The sequence below is a fragment of the Petaurus breviceps genome, unplaced genomic scaffold (genome assembly GCF_028583685.1).
Source record: "Petaurus breviceps papuanus isolate PSGF00001 unplaced genomic scaffold, PetGlider_PUasm1.0 90639, whole genome shotgun sequence".
Taxonomy (NCBI): Eukaryota; Metazoa; Chordata; class Mammalia; order Diprotodontia; family Petauridae; genus Petaurus; species Petaurus breviceps.
Genome location: NW_027187296.1, coordinates 1,138,932 through 1,163,500, shown reverse-complemented (window position 1 = coordinate 1,163,500; position 24,569 = coordinate 1,138,932). Strand labels below are relative to the sequence as shown.

The 24,569-nt window shown below is 39.5% G+C and overlaps 1 protein-coding gene across 1 annotated transcript in view; it reads right to left on the bottom strand.

Annotated features, from left to right (window-relative positions):
* FOXO1 (forkhead box O1) overlaps positions 1-24,153 on the bottom strand; it is a 116,194-nt gene extending 92,041 nt beyond the window's left edge. The window contains exon 1 of the mRNA XM_069064619.1: positions 23,414-24,153. Within this exon, the coding sequence (XP_068920720.1) occupies positions 23,414-24,064 (651 nt within the window). The 5' untranslated portion in view covers positions 24,065-24,153. The remainder of the gene's footprint in view (positions 1-23,413) is intronic.
* Positions 24,154-24,569: the final 416 nt, after the last annotated feature.

The window sequence follows — 24,569 nt, the reverse complement described above, 5'->3', positions numbered from 1 at the left end:
TGATCATGTGACATGGGAGACACTGGCACAAGACCACTCAGCATGGCATGCCTACATCAGAGAAGGGGCTGTGCTGTATGAGCAAAGCAGAATTGACAGTGCTCAAAAGAAACCCAAGATGTGCAAATTTTGAGAATCCACCCCAAATGTTCACATGGGTTATTTGTGCCCAATCTGTGATTGAGCATTCTGAGCTCGTATTGGTCTGATCAGCCACAGTCCTTTGGACTATTTTTAAAAAATATGTTTTAAAGTTTTAAAAGTAATTGTATTAAATTACTTGGGGAAGACCTTGCTATTAGACAAGAACTGCTGGGAAAACTAGGAAACAGTATGGCAGAAAAATCAGGTTAAGACCTAACGCTTAAACCACATGCCATAATAATTCAAGATGGATTATGAAACCTAAATAGTAAAGGTTACTACAAAAAAAAATATGAGAAGAGAACCAGCTGAGGTACATTTCACACATGTATAAGGGAGAGTTCTCAACAACAACAAAAATGGGTAATCACAAAAGATAATATAGATAATTTTGACTACATGAAATTGAAGCTTTTACATGAATAAAATTAATGTTGTCCAGATAGGAAGGGAAAATGTGGGCTGGAAAAAAACTATGCATAAAATATCTCTGATAAGGGTTTAATCTTCAAGAGACTAGAGTCATTCCCCAGTATATAAGTAGTCAAAGGATATGAACAATTAGTTCTCAAAAGATTTGCATACTATGAATAATCTTAGGGAAAGACTGCTCCAAATCACTTACAATTAGAGAAATACAAATCAAAATAACTCTTGAGTTGCCCAGAAATTGGGCAAAGAAGACAAAAGACATGAGTAGCGATACTGGAGGTGAAAAAAACCTCACCATTGTGTAATAATAGTGGCCAAACTTGGTCTTGGGAAGAAATGTCTCTCCCTCCCTTCTTTACAAAAATGAAGGTCTACAGATCAGCTGTGACACAATATATACATAAGACCAAGCTGATGTGTTAGTTAGCTTTACTAAACTGATTCCTCTTTCGTATTCTTTGTTAGAAAGGCTAGCTCTCTAGGTAGAGTAGGAGACAGTAGATAGATACTTTATCCAGTATAAAGCTTGCTTAGTCTACATTTGTTTGCATGCAGTCTCTCTTATCAGAGGGTAAACTCCCTGAGGGCAGGGGCTTGTCTTTGCCTCTTTTGTATCCCCAGTACTTAGCACAGTGAAGAACACACTTGAAGATTGATTGAAATGAAGGCAATGGAGATATGGAGATAAAAGATATCAATAAAAATTTACACCTTCCCCCAAAATGTTCAATACGCCAAAACAAAGTAACTTTGTATGGTATTTTTAAGTTTATTTTAGTATCTCCCTCATCTATTCTCTTATAATTCCTCTCTATGAAACTTGTTTTTTATTGACAAAGATTCCATATCTACCTATCCCTCTCTATGCTCTCCTGGAAAAGCTAACAATACACATTTGTTGATACAATCGTTTGAACATGGCTTAGTGTGCTTACAACAGCAGAATAAGATGTATTTTTCCATTCCCGAGACTCCAAGTTACACGTAACAGTGAACAAATACTACAGTCCAATAACTGTTCACACTCTTGGAGGAAAGGTTGCCATTCATCAGTCTATTACTATAAAGCTTAAATTCATTTGAAAAAGACCTGTGACCAAAACCTAGACTTCCAAATAAAACACTTCACACCATGAAAATCCTTCATTCTGTAAAATGCCTGTCTTAGTTTGTCTATTTCAAGAGATGACTGTAGAGTTCCTAGAATGTGGAGAAACAGCAAGTTCATAGGATCACAGATTTACAACAGGAGACTTTGGAGGTTATCAAATCCAACCTCCCAAGCCTCCTAAATTCAGTGACTGTCCCTTGGTCACAAAACTGGCAGTATCTAGGATAGGATTTGAACTCAAGTCTTCTTGAATCTGTCACTTATCCCTGGATTCACACACTATGCTCGATAACTTTAGTCTGATTTCTAAAATCAACATCTAACAGTATAAAGACAAAAATGGTAACAGCTACTATAATCAATAAGGAATAGAGAAGCATCGGATGGTGTAGCTTATGGTAGGCAAACATAAATATGGATGTGTGAAAAGTGTATGTTTTCATCCTAAATCCCCTATTATATTAATCTTCTTTTTGAAAAATCAACAGTCCATTCAGTAATTCATATCTGCATAACCACCACTCACAGACCTTCATGACTAAAACAGAAAGATAAATTTAACTAAATAAAAGAGACATGGAAGGTGAAAGAGGTCCAAAGCACTACCCCCCACCCCAGAAAAGTTCTCACCCTAGATGATCCCCAGCCAAGTCCTCATTGGCACTTCAGAATTATTCCTCCATTTTCAAGCACATCAAAATCATGGCAGTTTTTTTTTTATCATTATCATCATAAATTCCCCACAATTTAAGCCAGAAACAAATGGAAATGCTAAGAAAATCTAAGAAAACTCTAGCACCTGCATTTTGTTCTACAGGACCCTTTCCATTAACAAAAGATCATTCGTTTGTGAATGCAATCAATTAATATTTATTTTATCAACCACTGTCAGCCTAGGGGCACCATATTAATCATTCTGCCCAAACCTCCATACCCACTAGTGAAGATAATCATTAAGAAACAGAGCATCTAATTTATAGTCTGAAGATGGGGGTGAGATGGGGGGAGGAGCAGGGTTTGGAGAGAGACACAATGCTCAAATCATAAGTATTTCAAGTGAAGAAATGGAAAGAAAGGAAATATAGGAGGAAAATAGGGTGTGGAGTTTGAATACATAAAAAAAAATTTTTAACTATCTCTTTAATAGGAATCACTTGTTTAAATAAAAATTATAACCTTAACCAGCCCCTAAATCTGCTTGTGGCATTCTTCATTTAGTGGTTAACTTGCTACCACTAATTGAGAACAGAAGAAACTTCCTGTATCCTTTGTATTCAACTGGTTTGTCCTAAGTGTCAGACTTAAGATGCAAATGAGAAATTAATCAATAAAAAGCTAGGCTGATTTCCTTTATTTCAAGCCCACTGATTTTCTTTCTAAAACATTTAAGCAAAGCTTAAGCAAAATTTCTGATTTGTTAAATTCTGGGTTTTTTTTTTTTAACAAATTCTGTAACAAATCAAAAGGTGAGAATTATTATTAATGGTAGTGCTAATTACAGCTGGCAAACAGTAGCCAAACTCAGCAGGTGATACAGAAATACACATCAATTCAGCAACTCCTTTTGTTTATTTCTTTTCTTTTCTTGGGAAGGGGGAGGGAAGGGGAAAAGCGAAACAGAGTTATCTTTTATATACCATTTATTGCTAGAAAAGTCATTCCAAAAGATTTGACAGGGAAAGAAATGTTGGGTTACCCCAGCCTTGCACACTAAAAAAAAAATTTTCAAAAGCTCCTCAAAGAGTAAACCAGTATAAATACATACATACATAAATCCAGATGCAAGAATATGAACTAAAGTGATCCATTACAATACTTTCAACACTGATTTTTTTCTTAACTCACTAAACACTTTGTGAGAATCAAATCTGTTTAAAAAGAAGCATGCCCATATGACCACATCTAGCAGAAATCAAAGAATTAAAACCTCCTTTGTATATTCTGATCTCACATTCCGATTTGACTTTTTCCTGTCTTCCCTCAACACTGGTTGAATGAGCCAAAATTCACATTCCATGCTATCACAGGAAGCAAAACAAGGGAATTCCAAATTGAAGGATGTCAAATCCCCTGGTGGGGCCTGCTGGATAGCAAAGGGCAAGCCCCATGTTTGGCAGCACCGGCTCTCTTTGGGGGACAGAAATACTATTAACATATTTATAGACAGGATGGGTACTCATAAATCTAAGGACTTCACTTCATTATCAGGGAGAGGGGCTATTAAAATTCAGTGATGCTAAGTCTAAACATTTCTGCAGTTCTTTCAGGATGCAAGCTCATTTGCACAATAAATGTGGTCTAACAACTCACTACAGTCTTATCGGACTACAGAGTTTAAAACTGTCAGTGACAGGCAAGTGAAACTCCACCCACCTCAGTCAGCTCGGAGACTAGGGCATTGGAGGCATCTGGTAAATTGTTTCTGTTACATGGAACAATTTAACAATGGTTGCTGACACTGTCAATGATGACATTTTATGTTTAAAAAAATTTTGGAAGAAAAAAATATATATATACATACACACACATTTGAAAATTTTACTTGATAAAAGTCAATGCAGTTTTTTCAGCAATTGTAGTCTGAAAGGCAGCCCTCAGAAACTACCCAATAATGAAAAACCTGAGAGCAAATGAGAATAAAGAAAAAACACTCATCAGTTCCAAAACCCAAGGTGTTTTTTGAGCAGCTAAGTATCACAACAGATTTAGCTTTATGAAAATAATAAGTCTAATACATTCCCAAAGGGCCAGAAAATTTTTATTTCATTTTTGTATTTCTTTTTACCATCTCCCTCCTTTTTTTAAAAGGAAAAGTGCAGTCTGAAACACAAATGGAAATGCAAATAAGAAACTTAAATGCAGCATTAATTTGGAGACCTCAAAATTAGCCAATCAAGACTAAGAGAATTTGTACTAATGCATTTGCATGACTAAACATGGTTTTATCCTTTTCTCATGTTTTACACAAACACATGCAGCAGTTACAGTTAATCTGGGAGCCATGACTTTCAAATGCTTGTGTTTTAATTGTATGCATATTTTGACTACAAAGGAAATTAAGAATTTGTTGTTTGTATGAATACATTCAATGTGCATTATTTCCTAAGACTGAAGCTACTCTTACTGGCACAAGTGCCCCCCCAACCACTGTAGGCATTTAATAAAAAGCTCTTAGAAACAGAAAGCATGAAGCACTCAAATTCATCCATATTTACTCCAATAACTGTAATTAATGATTCCAAACCTCCATCAATCCAAGTGGTAGTTTAAGAAAAATTAGGGTTGAGGAAAGGGGCAGAGAGAAGAATGACAATAACTACATCACAACTATGTTACTATGTTGATTGTTATATTCCTTCCATTGAATTATAAATTACCCTGTTTTCACCCCTATGCAAAGAGAGCAAAGTCACCTTAAGGAATGCACTGGTACCAAGTGCAACCTTTAATATTCAAACCACTTATTATCAAACAGTTTAAAACTCAACCAGGCTGAACAGATGATCTCCCAGAGTATTTACTTATGATTTGGGAGCAAAATTAGAGCTCTAGCAGGAAAAGTTAAGGCATTGGAAGATCATGGCGCCATCTTGAATATGACAAAAATAGGCTACATGAAACCAAACACCCAAGGTTAGAGATCATATCATTGTAATTATAATTACAGCTGATTTCTGTAGAGAGTTTTAAGTTTTAAAAAGCTTTATATACATCACCTCATTTGATCAGATCAACTACTTATTAAATTTGGCTCCATAAGATCAGAGATATACAAAGATAGTTAATATCTTTATATCTACCCTTTCCCTTCCCTTTCCCCTTCCCCTTCTCCCTCATCAAGCACAAGATATTGTGCATAGTAGATACGTAATGTTTTGTTGAATAAATGAATGAATGAGCTTTGATGATATTAGCACCAATCTGGTGTCAAAATACACTTGGCTGCAGATGGTGGCTGTCATGCTTTTGTAACTCCTTTTCATCTAAATTCAGCTGTAATTAAAAAAAAAAGAAACACAGCTTTTTGATGGAGCTAAGAGCTAACATCACAGGGCCTAACTGGGCTCTTCAAAAAATACAAATAAAAGATCTTCAAGAGTTGGAAATAATAACTAAAAAAGTGCAGTATTGTTCTTTGTCAGATGAGAAATGTCAACTGCTAAGGTGGATAAATTGAAGAAATTATAAATTGCTACATTTTGTATATATCATAAACAACTAAGGGAAATTTTTTAAACCCTGTATAGAACAATGTGGAATTTTAAATGACAGTCTCAAATACTAGGTTGCTGTACTTTAGAAAAAGGGACAGAAATCTAAAGATCATCATTCATTAAAAACAAACCCCAATTGACGAAGTACTCATGGGCTGCTTTACACAACCATGTGAGGTGACAAGTGAACACCTTAAGAATGATTCAATTTAATTCAAAAAACTTCCTAAGCACCTTCTGAATAAGCAAGGGGTGCTGTAAGAGTCACAAGAAATACAAAGACAAAATGAAATAGTCCTTGGCTTCGAAGAGTCCACATTTTACTGGCGAGATACAACAAAGAGTAACAGGAACATAGTCTCAGAGCTGGAAAGCCATCTCCCCCATTAGACTATAAGCTCCTCAAGGGCAGGGACTGCTATCTTTCACCTTTCTTAGTTATCTCCAGCCTTCAGTAAATAAAGACCCTTTGGGTCTGGCATGAAGTAGTTGCTTAATAAATCCTGATTATATCAAAAGGAGTCCAAGTCCCCTCATTGTACAGATGAGGAAACCGAGGTCCACAGAGATTCAACCATTTGTTCACAATCGCATAGCTATTAACTGGAAAGCCAGGATTTGAACCCAAGAACTCTGATTCTACACAATCATGCTATCTCACATACACAGGCGAGTAAATTCAAAGTAGTAAAAGTAATTTAAAGATCAGTAACAACTGGGAGATCAGTAAAGACCACTGTATTAAGCAAACATCTAAGCCACAAGGGGAATAACATTCTTCAATTCACAAAAGGGGAAAGAATTTAAACTAGCAGCTCCAAAAGAATGGCAAACTGCTAACAACCATAGGGAAAACTGTTCTCAATTACTTACAAAAGAAATACGAATCAAAATGACACTGGAGCTTCACCTCCCATCCACTAACTTGGCAAAGACAACTAAAGACAGGAATGATGTTAGCAGGGCTGTATACAGAAAAACAGGCAAATTCTTATACTGATGGTGGAACTATGAACTGGTCCAATCATTCTGGAAAAAATTTGGAATCATGCTTAAAAAGTGACTGAAGTGTCCATATGTTTCTATCTTTAATCTAACCACTACTAGATATTTGACCCCAAGGAGGTAAAGGGGAAGAAAAGTCCCATAACACCAAACTATTCATGGTCATGCTTTTTATGGCAGCAAAGACATGGAAACAATCCAGGAGTAGCTAAAACTGATACATGAACGTAATGAAATATTACTACATGATAGAAACAACAACTATAAAGAATTTGGAGAAACATAAGAAGAATTCTATACTGGGATCATAGCTCTAGAACTGGAAGGGACCTCAGAGGTCATCTCATCCAACCCCTTCATTTTACAGATGAAGCAGCTAAGGTCCAAGCAGGTTAAATAACCTCCCCGGGACCACAGTGGCATAAATATCAGGTCCTCTGACTTAGAAGCAGGTATTCTTTTCAATCTATTACACTTCAGAGTGAAGTAAGCAGAACCAGGGAAACAACATACACAATGATTACAACAATGTAGATGGAAAGTACAAAAAACCCACAACTGAACACTATGTAAGAAGAACTGAGAAAATGTGCCTCTTTTCCTTCTTTACAGAAAGGGGAGACTGTGTACGGAATATTTTATACAGCATTAAGTCATACTTAGTCCATGTGTTGGTCATTGCTTTTCCCCCTTTTCAATCCTTTGTTAGAATGATTTCTTGTGGGGGGAATAGATGTATACAGAAATAAAGATGGTGTAAAAACAAAAGACATCAATTTTTAATTTGACAGAATGACAAAGTTAAAAATGATGCTAACAACTAGCATTAATTTATAACTTTAAGGTCTACTCATTTGATTCTCACACACAAGGTAGGAGCTATTATTATCTCCTTGTGTTACAGATGAGAAAACTGAGTTTAGAAGAGGTTAATGAACTCAAGATACTCCTGACTCTAAATCCTTCACTCAACTCAGGCTCAATAAGTAATGGTATCTTTGTACAGTACCAGCCAACATTTATGTATAAATATTAGTAAAATTTTAACCTTGTCATATAAATCTTAAGTGATTGCTCTACCTTTTACAATCGTATCACCTACTCCCATTGGTGGAATCATAATAAACTGCTGATTTTTACCAAATTAAAGGAAACTAGATGAATCATTAAGCTACATCATCACTGGCAAAAAAATTATGACTGCCTAAAAAATATTGAATGTGTTAATTTTTATATTATGCAATACTGATAAATTTAATATAATGAACAACTGTACAGAATATTATTGTTATTCAGTGAGTGCTAAAATGTTTTAAAACAATGCAAACCAAATTCTAAATATGCAACTACCTCAAGAAGCTGCCAAAGTAGAAGCCTTTAGCTAAACCATATGCAAATTATTTCCTTTGACCCTGCTTCTAAGCAACCAAATTATCAAAAGTTCTTGACATTTACTTGCATAGATTATTCCCAAACATTTACATAGTTTTTCTGTTTTCAGGCTTTGAAGAGTCATTCTGGCTTTTGGGGGGCTTATTTATTCAGAATTATGTGATACAGAGCTGTTTTACTTGTTCCTTAAATTGGGTGAAAGGAAATCCAAATGACCATCCTTTCAGGGAGTTAGGATGTCAGCTGCAGCATTCTCTTTACTACCTATCCTCAGTGATATACCAAACTATCCACCTTTTCAGCAGCTATGTTCCTTCCCTTTTCACAAGATCATAGGTTTAGGGCTAAAAGAAAACTTGCAGGTCTAACTACCCAACACATTTTACAGACAGGTAAACTGAGGCCGAAAGAAGTACCTTCCTCAAGGTTACATAGATAGTAAACTGCAGAATTAAAATCTGAACCCAGGTCCTCTGATTCCAAATCTAGGGGTGGTTTCACTACACTACATTTGCTCCTTATTTCTTCACTCTTTCAAGCAAGGCTTTTTCTTCCTGAAAGAGGGTCTTGCCATGGTCTCCAGGACATGTTCTTTGGCAGAGAGGATTTGCACCCCATTTTCCAGGTTGAAAAAAAGGAAATAAAGTACTAATAGAATAGAGGAGTAGCTAATTAGAGTCCAGCCCTTAGTTCATGCTCTTATCTGTCTTTCCTGGTGGGTTATATAGCAGGTACATTGATATTCCCTGATGATTTCCAATCCAATATTTAGAAACCTGAAGAGCTTACTTCTGTCTATGAGTGACTGAAAAACTGATACCATGTAAAGACAAAGAGCTTACTGGTTGGCTGAGGAACTAGAAGGTCTAATGGCTAATTAACTTGCCAAGTGGGAGCTGAGTGGGCTTATGAAAGTATGATCTGCCTTCCTGAGATCCTTTTTTCTTTTTTTTCCTCTTGGTGAGTCAGGCAGAATTTCAGTGAGCTTTGGGGTGGGGAAAAGGGCTGCTGCCCTCCCTCTTACTGATTACCATGTATCCTTGGGCACATGTCACCGGCTTCCCTTGTATTTATTCTTTCCCGATCTTAGATGAGTAAGTTGACCAAGTTGGTGTGACCAGGAGAATGGAAATCCACCAGAGATATGAAACTAGTAGTAGTCTATCAGAGAGTGGCCTGCAACAGAGGAAGGGCCTTCAAACAGAGGTAGAAAGATATAGTCCACCATGACAGTGGCAGCTTTAGAGACTGTGACCTCTTATAAAAGGAAAAATTGCTGGCAGTGGACTTCAGGAAAAGCAAGGATTCTCAGAGCCTAGCAAAGCTACCTCATGAGGATACTAAGAAGGAAGAAAAAGACCTCGAACGCCTAGGAGTCATGTTCTCTACAACTATGTCTGACCACCTTTACACTTGACCCAGGGACCTGGATTTACTAAGCGAAAATGTTCCCTTAACATGAGGGGGTATGGTTTTTGTTAAAAGCTGTTCTTGCTATATACCTTCTTAGAAAATCCATTTCCTAAAAGTTAATGGAATTGAACTGATTCTGATTAATTCAGGAACATACCATATGGGCTCTTGAGAGTCAGTTACGCTTAGACTCCCGAAGGAAGTAGTACTCAGCCCTACTCTGAAGACTCAGACCTCCAATGCAAATCAGAGCTGGGAGAGAGTATGTCCAGAGAGGGCAAAACTAGGAAAAGGAAAAGGCTCAAAACTGAGGCCACCTGGGGTTAGTGTAAGCTACTCATAATCTTTTCAAGGTACTGTGCCACTGTGATTTTTTTCCCATTTCAAATAATGTGACCTTATTTTCCCTCTTGCTCTTATAAATTATAAACTTCAGGATCTTGTTATGTTTACAGATGAGATAAGTGATGCCCAGAAAGGGGAAAAGGGGAAGTGACTTCCCCAAGGTCACAGAGTGAGGCAATGAAGAACCGAGATGAGAAGTCAGGGATCCTGCTTTCAGTCCAGTGTCTCTCCCCTCTCCAACACTGGGCACTAGTTCTGATCTCAGCTTTTCATATAATGATGATGATAACAGCTCATGTCTATGCAGCATCTGCCCAGTCTGTTTCCCAAAGCACTTTGACTGTCATCCTTGGGTTGTGATCACTCTTTCCTGTTTCCTTCTGCTATAGATAAAATGTGATTTTGCTCCTAAATGGACAAAACCAACAATGTTGTGTCCTCCTCCATGGTGCAAAGGCAACAATGAAACAACATGCTTCAAGGTTAACCAGTTATAATTTTTTTTAAAAGAAAAAGCAGATAGGAAGCATTTTAACCTTGGTGTTTGTCAAGTATCTACTACACATTCAATAAAAAACATCACAAAATTAGAAGCTATTTAACAGATTTGTCAACAACAAAGAAAACTCTGCTTATGCAAGAATTTATTTACAATCAAATCACAAAAAATACTTTCATTCTACCCTTTTCCACACCCTCTTCGCCCATCCCAGATTTTCTCTAATCTGATTAACCAGAATAGCATCTTTGCAGATGTTAAGATCTTGTGTATATCATTAGGATCAGACCTGCAACTAAAGCAACAACCAGTACCACTGTAATTAAGACAAACATCATCTAGCAAAAATCTAGTCAGAAACAGTAAGATTTCTTTAAAAAAACAAAAAATTTAAGCCTTAAAGATGTACAGAAATAAGTCACACCTATGAAGAAGGCAGCCTTGGAATTTCCATGAACAAATGAGATGTGTCAGAAAGGTAGGGCTCACCAGAGATAATCACCACTTCCTGTGCAGGGGGTACCTCCTGTGCAGACTAGGGAGCCACAACAGCTGTGTTCAGACATCCTGAGAGGCAGAGAAGGATTTGGCATCTCTCCTGAGGAGGTCTGAATGAAATACAGGAGTCCCTGAGAAGGTAAGGAACCTGAAGCAACAGTGAGAGGCTAGCAGACTGGGCATCCACAGAGGGTCACTCACAGCCCTCCCTCAGGAAGATGGCACAACTTCAAGTGACTTCAAAATCTGAAGGTTAATGAGAGAAACTGAAAAAGGTATCACTCCCAGATTCTGATTTCTTTCACCAAGGACAGCGTAGATAAACCTGAGAGGCTGATGTTATCAGTCGAACTGTAACCTTAGACTCTGTTCAACATATAAGTATCACCTTCTCCATATATGACATTCCCTCCTAAAAATGTAATTTGTTTAAGAGAGGGAATAGGAATGGAGTGGGGGAGAGGAGCCACACAGGGCTAGAATTGCAATCCACAAACCGTGAAAAATGGGGAAAATGGAAGATTGGTTGCTTTCAGATTGAACATACTTTACTGGTTAGCTTGACTAGTCTGAGCTGGTATCAACCACAGTCATGCAGGTGTGATATTTTGGTTCAAAAGCTATTTTCTTCATGTAGAAGCTAATTACATGTTTGATAAAAACCTCAAGTAGTGAGCTATTCAGCCTATTTTTAATTTTTTTTTTTTCAGCAGGGGTTATTTTTATGAAATAATGGTCTGTTACTACAGGTATTGAACATACCAGTAGCAAAGCCTTACTTACCAATTATAATACACACTTCACTCCATGTTACTTCTAAATGGCTCCAGGCTATTTAAGAATCTGTGTTTGTGGCTTCTAAAAAACCACACCCTAGAATTTTCTTTGTATGCAGTCTTATATGATGAGTTAGTCATGGCTACTCCAATTATTCCCCAAGTAATCACTTTTATTTGGTATCAACTTTGGGTCCAGAGCCTCCAAATTTAGTTTGTTCTAGTTAGCTGAAATGTACTATTTATGCATCTTATTACTATGCTAATAGGTATAGACTATTAAGGCAAGGATTCTTAAATTATTTTTGAACTGTGGTCCCCTTTAGCAGTCTGGTGAAGCCTATGGACCCCTTTTCAGAGAATGTTAAATAATAAAATATATAGGAGCACAAAGGCAACCAATTAATTGAAATGAAGTTATCCAAAAAAAATTGCTAATAGTTCACAGACTCCAGGATAAGAAGTGTTCCCCTAAAGAGACTAAATAACCACAAAGTCTAACATTTAATAATATAACCATAGTAGGCTCTCTAGAACCACATAAAAATGTCAGTTTACAGTGATATTTAATTTTGTAATAATGCTTTTGACCCAATATAATTTTCCTATGATTACTTTAATATTTTTTAATATTCAAATTTTGAATTTCTTTTCTTTTCAAAGAAAAGTGCATTTATAAGCTTCCTTTACAAAAGGGAGTCATACTGGTCTGAAATCAGGTACAAATTTCAATATTCTAGAACTAACAAAGCAAGAATCAATTCTGTGATTACAAGTCTTCAGTAATGTAAACTAAATTTGTAATGTTTCATCAGTTCTATACATTAAAACAGCACATGTTTTTTTTTTAAAATACTTGGCTTTGGAATGCATTTGTAAGCATCTCTTAATTTAATAGATCTATTTCTGAAGAACTAAGGAAAATGTACATGTCAAATCCTATTTTCTCACTGATGTATTATAAAAATGTGTTTTCATAGAAATATTTTTGTTTATGAACTGGAATAATTAAAGAATATAAAATTTAGCACATTTTTAGTCACATGAAGGAAAATATTACATTTCTGATGAAATTATTAGGGCTACTTATTAAAATAATTCTCAAATAAAGGATCCTATTAAGGGAGAAAATGATGCAGTATGAAAGACCTCACCAATGCAATAACAAATGACTGCCTATGATGCATGGCTAGCTACCTGTGGTGGTGCATCTTATTCTCCTGCCTCACCTTCTTGGGAACAAGGAGCAGGTCTCATTTAAACGTTTCATCTTCCTCCAGAACTTAGCAGGGTGCTCAGTACACAGTAGGTGCTTATGTTTGCTGATTAATGTGTGTAGGATATTTTTATTGGTCAAGCAAATTCTACTAACAGCATTTAATTCTGGTGACTTTAAGATCACTGTTCACTTTAACTTCTCCCCTATAAAAGACCCTGTCCAGACACAAGTCAGCATGACATACCAGCCTAACAACAACCAATGTTTTTGTACTGGAGTTTTAGAGTTTACAAAGAGTTTTCCTCATAACAACTCCATGAGGCAGGCGGGGCAAACATGATTATCCTCATTTGACCATCAAGGAAACTGAGGCTCAAAAAAGTGAGGTGACATACCCATAATTACATGCTGTTATTGTTCAGTCATTTTTCTGTCATGTCTGACTCTTCATGACCCCTCTTTGGGGTCTTCTTGGCAAAGATACTGGAGTGGTTTGCCACTTCCTTCTCCAGCTCATTTGACAGATGAGCAACTTAGGCAAACAGGACTAAGTGACTTGCCCAGGGTCACACAGCTAGTAAGTGTCTGAGGACACATTTGAACTCAGATCTTTCTGACTCCAGACCCAGCACTCTATCCATCACACCACCTAGAAAATGGGAGAACCAAGACCAACAGCTAGATCTCCTGACTCCTGGCCTAGTGTTTTTCTTCTACAATGCTCTGCACTACTCCTGCCTTCAAAATACTTAAAATATAGCTGACACAAGACATGTACACATGATTAGATGATCTATATGGTAAAATATGCTAAGACATCATATAAGATGACAGACCCCAAATTTAAGGTTCTATAGGACTTCAAATAAGGGAGAGATCATTGTGGGCTGGTGTAGCGAGGTCTCTTGTGCCGGGTAATGATGAATGGAGGAAGACAAAATTCCTGAAAAGCAGGGACAGGAGAAATGAGCATGGTATAGAGGGGACACTGAGGCTAAGGTGATGATAGTGGACAATGGATGAAAGAAACATTATGAATGAAAAATCAACAGAATCAGATGTCTTGAATACAGTGAGGGGAAAAGAAGAAACTGAAGTCGATTCCAAAGAATAGAACAAATATTTATCACATGGTTATGTCCCAAAGTGACTGGAAGGTGATGGGGAACACTGGCAAAAATGGGGGGAAGTTGGGAGTTGGAGCCAGTTTTGAAAGGAGGTGAATTCCAAGGTAAAAGCAGAACAGTACAGGGATAAGACCTACAACTGTAATTTCACTGACACAGGAAACTCTCAACTGAGTAAACTTCCTCTACAAATGCAGGTCTATACCTTTTCTGCAACTTAAGGTCTTAAGAGAGTTGCATAATGTCCTAAGAAGTCAAATGACTTAACCAGGGTGACAAAGTCATTATATGTGAAGAGATGGTAACTGAACTCAGGCCTTGCTGGCTTCAAGGTCAGGCTTAACCACCACTACTTCTCCGTGATATATCTATTTAAACATAACATCCTAATGTAAAAGTAAAGCAGGACAGAGAGGTGAGAGAGAGAAAGAAGAAGAAGAAGAACAACAACAACAACAACAGAGAGAGAGAGAAGATAGATTTGGGATTCATCTGTATAGAGGAGAGAATCAAAGCCATTAGAAAGAATGAATTTTCTGACAAAGAAAAAAAAGTCAAGCAAGAGTCCCAGGGAATGAGCACTGTTAAACGATAAAAGGGAGAAAAGAGGCGTAGAAGAACACAAAAGAAATCCTGGATGGCGGCATAACACCGAGGGGATCCTTTAAGAACAAAAAGGTGGTCAACGTTGCTAAATCCTGCAGAGAAATCAAGAAGAGATCACAGGACCAATAGCTCCTAGAAGACTAGTGCCTTCTAGGGTATAATTTCAATAGGATGACTGAAAGTCAAACCAGAGGATTAAGACAAGATTAAACTCCCTATTACCATCACAAATTCTGACTCAGATATCCTCATGATTTTTCTGAGTAATGAAAATGCTTGAAACAGAGGACACATGTTGAATATTTCTTAATTTCTAAAATGTTAAGTGAAAATTTACTAAATGAATGTGATGAAAACAAGAAACACTGATATGTGATGTTTCTGGTAACAGATTTAGATTCCTAATTATAGGCAGGCCCTAATTTATGTACATCCAACTTATGTACATTCCTTCCCCATAAGGCATTTTTCCTCAGTCAAGTGACTTATTGACGGCAACCAAGGAACACACAGCATCCTTGGGACTGGCCTCCCTACCCCTCTAGTCCCTCTATACCTCACTGCTGCCTCAGTTCCTCAACTATAACCTCCAATGAAGTCCTATTGCTTATGCTGGTTTAGGGTCCAGCATGGGGTCTTTAGGGGTTGGAAGAGGCAAAAGAAGAGAGGTAAAGGTAAATCCCTAAGTCCACTCCCTTCAGTCTGATTCCTTAGCTCCAGCATCCAGTTTAGATTCCATCAAAGGGTCACAGTTGAGGACCTAGAGGGCCTCACGTGGCCTCAAGGCCAAAGGTTCCCCCCCTGCTCTAAACCCTGCTCAACCCTCCAATCACACCTATATCCTGAGTATCTTTCTTAGAAAAAACTAGAAATCCTATCTTCTCTCAAAAGCCTTTACAATTACAGGATGGATTAATTTGTGGATTAATTATGCACTACTAATTTTAAATCAGCATACACACATACACATACACACCCTTAAGCTACAAAGTCCTGCTCTCCACTCCAAACCTCCTGCTTCAGCTATGCCTCAGATGGTAAGGCTGGCCTACACCTGGGTTTTTCTCTGAAATACAGGTGACTCTAACCTTGTCTTTATAGCATGGCTTCTTATCCTTTCCCCGAAATCTAATGAAGCCTATGGACTCTTTCTTGGAGTAATGATTTTTTGCCTGCATTCATAATTGAAGGAAAGGCTAAATTTCAGTGAGAGGTTAGTGAAAATAGAGATGTACCTTTTTTTTTCTCCTCATCTAAATTCAAAGGTTTACAACATCTTTGGATCCCAGGTTAAGAACACCGGCTATATAATGTCTAAAGAGAGGAGGGGAAGACCAGAGTAGGGGAAGCTTAGAAATGAGACTTAACATCTTATATCTTTATTGTACCTATTGTAGCCTTAGAAAAAAACCTGAAAAGTTTCCCTCGAGGATACTAAAGTTTAGACAAGCTCTATGTAATATGCTGCTGTTTCTTCTTCTTTTTTTTTTTTTTGGTTGCAGTGATCCAAATAGGGAAACAAACCAGCCTCTTAAAATCAACAAACAGTAGCAATAGAAATCCCTGATATTAGGCTTGATCAGTTAAGGATCAGGTCTCTACAGGTTTACCTGGCAGGAAGACCTGGTCCTTCATAGCTCCTCACTCCCCAAATTGTGAAGCTTTTCTCCCTGTGCCTCACTACTTAGACCCACCTCCAAAATTCTGGCCTCATCTCATCTAAGGCCCCTAACTCGAGAGTCACCACCAGTGTGGTTCAGACCCAAGACAGCCCTTGTCCCTTTCCCTAGCAGGTACTCCAAATCCCAGAAATCACTGCTGAAGCAAGGGAAGAGGGAAATCTGATTCAATTCAGGGGAGAGCTGACATTGATGTGTTCCTGGTTTCCCAAATTAGACTTATGAACACTTTCTCACAGAAACATTGTTAAATGTCATGCTTAGGCTAAATGTACATTTCAAGTACATTACAAGCTAAGTGTTTGCATGCCAACCTGGAAAGTTAACATTGTTGCTATAAAAAAATGTAGTACACAAAAGCAAAGACCTTGAATGTCTGGGAAATAGCTTTGAATATCCCTAATGGGTAGTGGGTACTGACTATTGATAAACTTGACTCCAAATTTTAAGGTACTTGATTCAATATCTCCAATCTTCTTAATTTGCCTATTATAATGGAAAGAGCACAAGAAGTGGAGTCAGAAGACCAGAGATGGAATCTCTGTGTGACCTTGAACAAGTCACTTAACTTCCTGGGCTTTCACTTTCCTCATTTGTAAAATGAGAAGGTTGAACTAGTCGTTATCTCTAAAGTAACTTCCAGATCCAAATACTATGGCTTTACAATCCATGGTAGGGAAGATAGGTATTGCCAGTAGAGGTAACAAACTAATCCTAAAACTACACCCAACATTCCCTCCTCATGATGAAGGAAGTATTCTGCTGGCAGGTGTTAAGTCAGCCTAGAATATAAAACCAATAATGTATCATAATTAACGACAAAGTAAGAGTCCACAGAAAGATAATGAAGAGCCGAAGCTTGACTATCCTTATCACCTCTGTCTACCCCCTACACTGGAAAAATGACAAAGGCTGCTAAGAGAATACAGCATTTTGAGTTCCTTAGGAGAAAAGCACTCTGAATATGAAGTAAATCAACAGCACATCTTTTCCTATTATATACAAATGAATAGTTTAAAGATTGACTGTCCTTGCTGCTGCTGCCTCCTACACGGATAAACTAAGTGAATCCCACATTCTGAGTTGCTCAGGAGAAAAACACTATGAAAATGCTAAAAGTTAAATACTAGATCTCTTCCTTTTATCTACAAATAAACAAAGCTTGACTGTCCTTGCTACCTCTAACTCCTACACTGAATAAACTATAAGGGCTGCTAAAAGAATCCAACATTAGGAGTTCCTTGGGAGAAAAGGATTCTGACTATGAAGTTACATTCACCTGCAAGGAGCTATCTGCCACTGATAACTGTCAGGCTGTTCAAGAAACCCGGAGATTCAAGTTGGAGGAGGATATAGAGAAAAAATAATAAATCTTTTTTTATAGAGCTTTAGGGTTTATTCAAAGCCCTTTCCTTACATCAAAGCTATGTGATAACAAATATATATAATCCCCACTTTATAGATGAGGAAACTGAGTCATACAAAGGTGAAATAACTTGCTGTGGGTTAGTTACACAGATTGTAAATAGTGGAGCAAGGAGTGAAGCCCAGATTTACAAACTCTAACAGTGGTATTATTTCCAGTAAGATCGGTGTTTTTTCCCCATACCACGTATATATGAGAGAATCTGTTGGCCCTACAATTGGGAAGGAAGAAAGGAAGGAAGGAAGGGAAGGAGGGAGGGAGGGAGGGAGGGAAGAAGGAAGGAAGGAAGGGAGGAAGGAAGGAAGGAAGGAAGGAAGGAAGGAAGGAAGGAAGGAAGGAAGGATGGATGGAGAAAGAAAGAAAAAGAAAGGAAGGAAAGAAGAAATTTTCGTATTTTCTTCTTCCCTTCATCCTTGGCTAGAGATAGCAACATGAGAAAGGAGAGCTGCTGCTGAAATGATGGATTTTGGATGAAAACAGACCATAAAACCTAAAGGAGGTCCCTCTAGTGGTGTTGTCAAGTCCCTACAGGTTGCTTTGATGAAGCAGAGAACACCATCAGCATCTCAGCGACCCAGCTCCAGACAAATTACCATTGCAGGAATTTCCTGATTCTCAAATATATTGTGTCAGTCAGCCCCAATACCTCCTGGAAAATATTCAATGTTCCTACCAAACTGGACCTCAACACTGCCTTGCTATCCCACCTCCAAATCTCTCTGGGACACCACCTCCAATTTTGGTCAAAATCAGACTCATTCAAGGTACTGGTCAAATGCTACCTCCTCCAAGAAGCCTTTCTTGAACACACACACAGCCAAAAGTAACTTCTGGGAATTCTGTTTACATCTCTCTTGTGGACCTTCTCTATATATTGTTGTTTTAAGAGTTTTTGTGTACATGTCTCCTGTACCATAATAAAAACTCCTTAAAGGCTTATTCATTCATAGTACCAAGCACAGTATAGTGTATATATCCAAAAAATGTTTGTTGCACTGAAACAAATTAAAACCATCCCTGATAGTATAAAATCATAGGGTATTCTCCAAAAAGTAGGCCAGGAAAATTACCATGATGCAAGTTTCTAGGCAGTTTCCAGAAACATACAAGCCCTTTGCTATTGCATATTTCACCCTGAAAGTGCTAAAAGTACAGATGGACCAAAAAACCACTGGGCAAATAAATGCCCGGCTGAATTCTAGGGTAATTTAACATTTGGCAGAGCTTAGCATTAGGCAGGAGTAAGGAAACCAGAAGGATGCAAAAAGAAGTTCTCAACTTACTTAGTAGACCACTGCATAGTCAGCCTTACTCTTTATTCCCAACCAAAACCCTGGAATTTCCTCTACCCTAATCTTAAATACTAGGTAAAAGTCCACCAATGCTTAATCCTGTTTTATAGCCACCAAAGAAATAGTAGTTCCTAATAGCTGTAAGATGGATCTCAACTGTTATGAGGTGCTATTGAAAGAGAAATCGTGTGCTACATTCTTATTATTGAAAAGTTTTATTTTTTAAAAAGGATCTGTTGAAAATTCTAAGCACCACTGAAACCAAATCACATTTCTAAAAAATCAGCACAACTACATCCACAAAACATATAATGGCTTGAACTCAATATGTACCTATATACACCATTTTCAATCCATTCATGTGGACTGAAATCCCTGTTGTGTCATCAGAACAACCAAACACATTTATCATTCCAGAGTCCCATAGAATGAATTTCCAAACTCAGGCAAATGTTTATGCTGGCCTCCCAAACCAAAGGAAGACAAAAGTTTTTGAAAGTTGATTAATACTGCAAAACTTGTTCTTCTGTCTTATTTTGTTAAAAAAAAATAATTATATCTCTACACAAACTATAGATAGGGAAGGCTCCTCAAATCATCCAAATCATTCTCATCAGGATTAACATTACAATTCAAATACAGGGTGTCCCAAAAGTCTTAATGAGGACTTAAGCTACTTAAGCTTACATCTGCACTGAGACTTTTGGGACAGCACGTATACTTTGTAGGCAAGCAGTCCCATCCTTCTGTCCCTTCATCCAAGAACTACTAAATTAGCCCAATCTTCAAAATCTTAGTGGCAAAATTTAGGTGAATTTTCAAATAAAAATAAAAAATGGATAATGTTTTTTTTGATCAACACACCAAAGCTTTCAGTCCAAATATCAGAAAGCCCACCCACCACAAAACAAATGCAATTCTTCTTGAAGGCATTAATTTTAACATATTAATTTTAGCTGTTTAAGACTTAAAAAAAAACACACCCTGGCTCTCGAAATTTCCTCTTGGTGAGAAGGAAAATAAAATTTTCACTGTTACAAAATATTGCACTCAGCTTAAAGGATTCATTAAGGATTATCCTCTATGTCAGGTGTGACTTTATAGCACCAATCCTGTGGTAGGATAAAGTAAATTAAAAAGCAGCCTCTTTAATACATACAAAATGCCTATTTTCTCACAAATATGACCAATACTTGAACCGATACAAATATGGGTGGCTTTATTTTGACAAGTGATGAAAGGTCAAAGTATCATTATTCACATTAATATTATTAATAATGCTTAACAACCTCCCAACTAATGGAAATGATTTACATGGGATTTAACCAGGGCTCAGGGGAAGCTTTTCGAATAAAAGTTAAGAAATTACATTGACACACAAGTTAATGCCAGTGCTGAGCATTAAATTAAATTAAATATTTATTTCCAACATATTATCAGCAATCCTAAAGCATCTAATCACTTAATAAGTTTGGGGTTGCTTGTCTTTTTGGAGCAAGTCTATAATCTAAAGGGAACAAAATGACTTCACTTTACAGACCTTGAGAACAGGGGAGTCTTTCAGATCTGAGGGAAGCTTGGTTTTAACAAGTAACACATTTATGAAAGAGAGGGAGAAAAGTTGTTTCTCTGCTGCTAAAATACCCTTTTACTCAAACTGAAAATGCACTAGATGTAATCTTACTTCTACCAACTGACTTTGATGACACCTGAAAGGTTTAGTCATTTGAAAATGATGGCCTATCTTGAAGCAACCAAAAGAACCAGTTTCTTAAAGCATGTATTTCATAGATGATTTCCTTAATGATGAAAGCATCTATACATTTTCTAGCTCCAGTAAAAAATTAAAATATACATTTTATACCACTGTTTTAATAAATGCCTTGTGAGACTAAGTAAATTTAAATCCCAAATAAAGTCCTACTGTACCTTTATAGAATGGTACTATAACAGTGTTAAATGGGTTGTTGCCATTCTCAAGGTCTAAAAAGATTGGATTAAGTACACACTGTACTTTGAATGTCAACATAATGGGTTTTTGTTTCTTTTTAATAACTGCAAATGTTCTAAATGGCCACAGTGTATGATATTCAAGTATGATTGTTAAGGAAGCACACACAAAAAAGTATGTTATTAAATCAAATTGTTTTTGGAGAGTAACCCAGATTATTTTAATTTAAAAGTACAGAAGCCTTTCATAGCTCTCATGAAAGGAAGGGTTACATATGAGGTAGTAAAATGATAAAGAATACACCCTAAAGTAGTTTTTAAGGCAAGTGATTATTTTTTAAAATCCAACAAAATGAAAATTGTTAAGGAAACAAAACTAGTTACTTGACGAAGGGCTTCAAAATAATGTTAAGTAGTTCGAACTTTAGGTCACATTAATTAACTGTGTATGACCTGTATGTAAAACAACTTTGCTATAACAACTGCCCAACAAGTCTTAGCCCTGGTTATGCTGTAAACCTCAAAATGGGGGGAGGGGTAAGAGACTCAAGAGAAAGAATTTTGATCAAACTATTGAACAGTTGCTATGGTTTTCAACCTGTATGATGCCATTAGAACTGGTTGTGAAAACAGGACGGGCAGGACCACCTATAGAGACGGTGCTCACAGGTTTCTGAGAGTCAACCTTTTGCTTCCTCAAAAGCTGCCGCCGTTTATTTTATTAGCTAGATGCAGTAGGTGAATTCGTCTCATCTTGAGTCAAAACAACAAAATAGTGTAAAACACAGTCATACCCTAATCCTATTTAGAGGAAAAACTTCGGAGCAGTCTTCTATGTTATTCAATTTATTTCTACCTGGTCCCCAAATTGTATGTAAAAGAAAGGTCCCTGACTGGGCTTAAATGACGTATAGCCCAAAGTGAATTAAATTAAAACCTCAGTTCTTAATCAAAAGATTTATGCATGAGGCCAGCCCAAGTCCGGAAGTGCTTCCATCCACAGGTCTATCTTTTCCTACCAATACAATCACAAGCCCGGAGACTGCATTTAACCCAAGAGGATTTGTTATATCTCGGAAAAGGAACTGGCCCTTTAAAAGTACTGGCTTTCTCAGCTCAGTCCCTCTCCAGGCAACCACCCCAGGTCCCCTCCCTCTCACCCCACCCCCTCCAAAGTGTCACACTTGAACTTTAACTCAGCTAAAGCAGCCCAGCGCCCGTAAACCCCGCCAGCTGTGGCCGCCCCTTTGCACGTGTCGGATGAGCTATCCCGGGCTCTATTAGCTAGTGCCCAGCCCCCTGAACCCGGGGTCACTTCTGATAAATCAAAACAAAACAAGTACTGAGTCCTCAAAGAAAACTCTAAGGCCGCACCAAACCAGCTTCCTCAAGCTTCTTTTCCTCCACCTGCTTGTCCCACTCTCCCTTTAGTCCAGCGCGCGCGCGCGCGCGCACACACACACACACACACACACACACACTCTCTCTCTCTCTCTCTCCCTCTCTCTCTCTCTCTCTCTCTCTCTCTCTCTCTGTCACTTCACCCCAGTTTTTGCTGCCCCTCTAGGCTCCAGGGGAAATGGCATCACGGCTCGGCACCAATTTACGGACTACACACTGCAGGGACTCACCCGGGACTTCCAGACCCTGACCCTGCACTTCTCTACAGAAGGAATCATAGGATTTGTTCTTGGAGGGCATGGGTTCAACTTCCAGCTCTCCCCTTTCAGGATCTGCGCTACTTTTGAGTTTCCTCGTCAATAAAATGAGGGAGCTGGACTAGATGACCTCTAGGTCCCTTTCCAGCTCTCAGTGTAAGATCCTATAACAAGGAAATGGGCCTGTTGCGTCAAGCCTTCTTTCCCTTTCCTGGTCCCGACCCCAGCATCCACTCCACATTTATTATCACTGCATATGGACCCGTCTTTATTCCCAAAGGATCCACTTGACAGAGCCCACCAGCCAAAACACACAAACTCACGGACATGCACAGACACACACTTCCTGCAAATCTCAGACAACCCCTATACGTACACTACTAGAGTTCCCTGCAAACAAGGGCCGGACATTGGTGGCGGGCAGCTAGCTCTACAGCTGTCCCCCGTAGGTACAAACCTGTACGTCTAGCTCCCTATAGCCTCCCCCTTCCCACATCCCCGAAGTGGCGGGGGCCACAGCAGACGTTTCTCGCCCTCGTGGCTTCCCAGTGCCTTCCTTTCCCCCCTCTCCCTAGAAGCAGACGCCCCCTACCCCCACTCCAGGGGTGCGGGCTCGGACGGCCTCACCTTCCAGCCGGCAGAGCTGTTGCTGTCCCCCTTATCCTTGAAGTAGGGGACGCTCTTCACCATCCACTCGTAGATCTGGGACAGGGTGAGCCGCTTCTCCGCGGAGCTCTCGATGGCCTTGGTGATCAGGTCGGCGTAGGACAGGTTGCCCCAGGCGTTGCGGCGGGACGAGCTGCTCTTGCGGGGCTGGCCGGCCAGGGGCCCAGCCGAGGCCGGGGGCACGGGCGGGTGCTGCTGAAGGGGCCCAGGTTGCTGTTGTTGCTGCTGCAGGCAGGTGGTCTCTGGACACTGGAAGTCCGCACACAGTCCTCCCGCGGCCGCCGCCGCCGCCGCTGCAGCCGCCGCCGCCGCAGCCGCAGCCACGGCCGCCGCCGCCGCCGCCACGGGACCCGAGGGCTGCTCGAAGTCCTCGCTCTCCTCCAGGAGGCTCAGATTGCTGATGAAGTCGGAGCTGACAGCGGCCGAGGCGCCGGACGCGGCATCCCCGGGATTCCCAGCCCCGCCGCCGCCGCCGCCGGAGGGGGCCGGACTGGAGGTGGCCGAAGTCGACTGGTTAAACTCCGGTCTGGGAAGGGGCCAAGTGCACGACCGAGGCCGGGGCAGTGGCTCGAAGTCCGGGTCGATCTCCACCACCTGAGGCGCTTCGGCCATGGTGACCCCCTCCCCTCCCCCCGGCCACAAGAGAGCGAAAAAGAGAGAAACCAGAGGAAGGGGATGGGGGAGGGGACTTCTCCGGAGTTAAATACTGGGCCGGGGGTGGGGGAAGGGAAAAGCGGGGGTGGGAAGGGGGGGTAGAAGAGAAGGTGGGGGAGAGAGAAACCAGAACTTAACTTCGTGGGCTTATAAATTAATGCCTAAGCTTCCCCCGAGTTGCGGTGGCGGCGACTGCTGCTGCTGTTGCTGCTCCGGCGGCCGCAGTGGCAATGGCAATGGCAGTGGCCGCCGGACAGCAGGTTCGATTCGGCCGGGAGTGAAAAATGGGCAGAATCGGCCGCCGAGGCGTCCGGTGGACAAGCGCGGAAGGCGGTGGCTGTCCGGGTGCCGCGGCGGTGCCTCCACTACTTGCACGGTTCTGCGGAGGCGGCGGCGGCTGCTGCTGCTGCTGCTGCTGCTGCTTCTGCTTGGGCTCCTACTGCCTGTTGAATGTGGCGGCGGC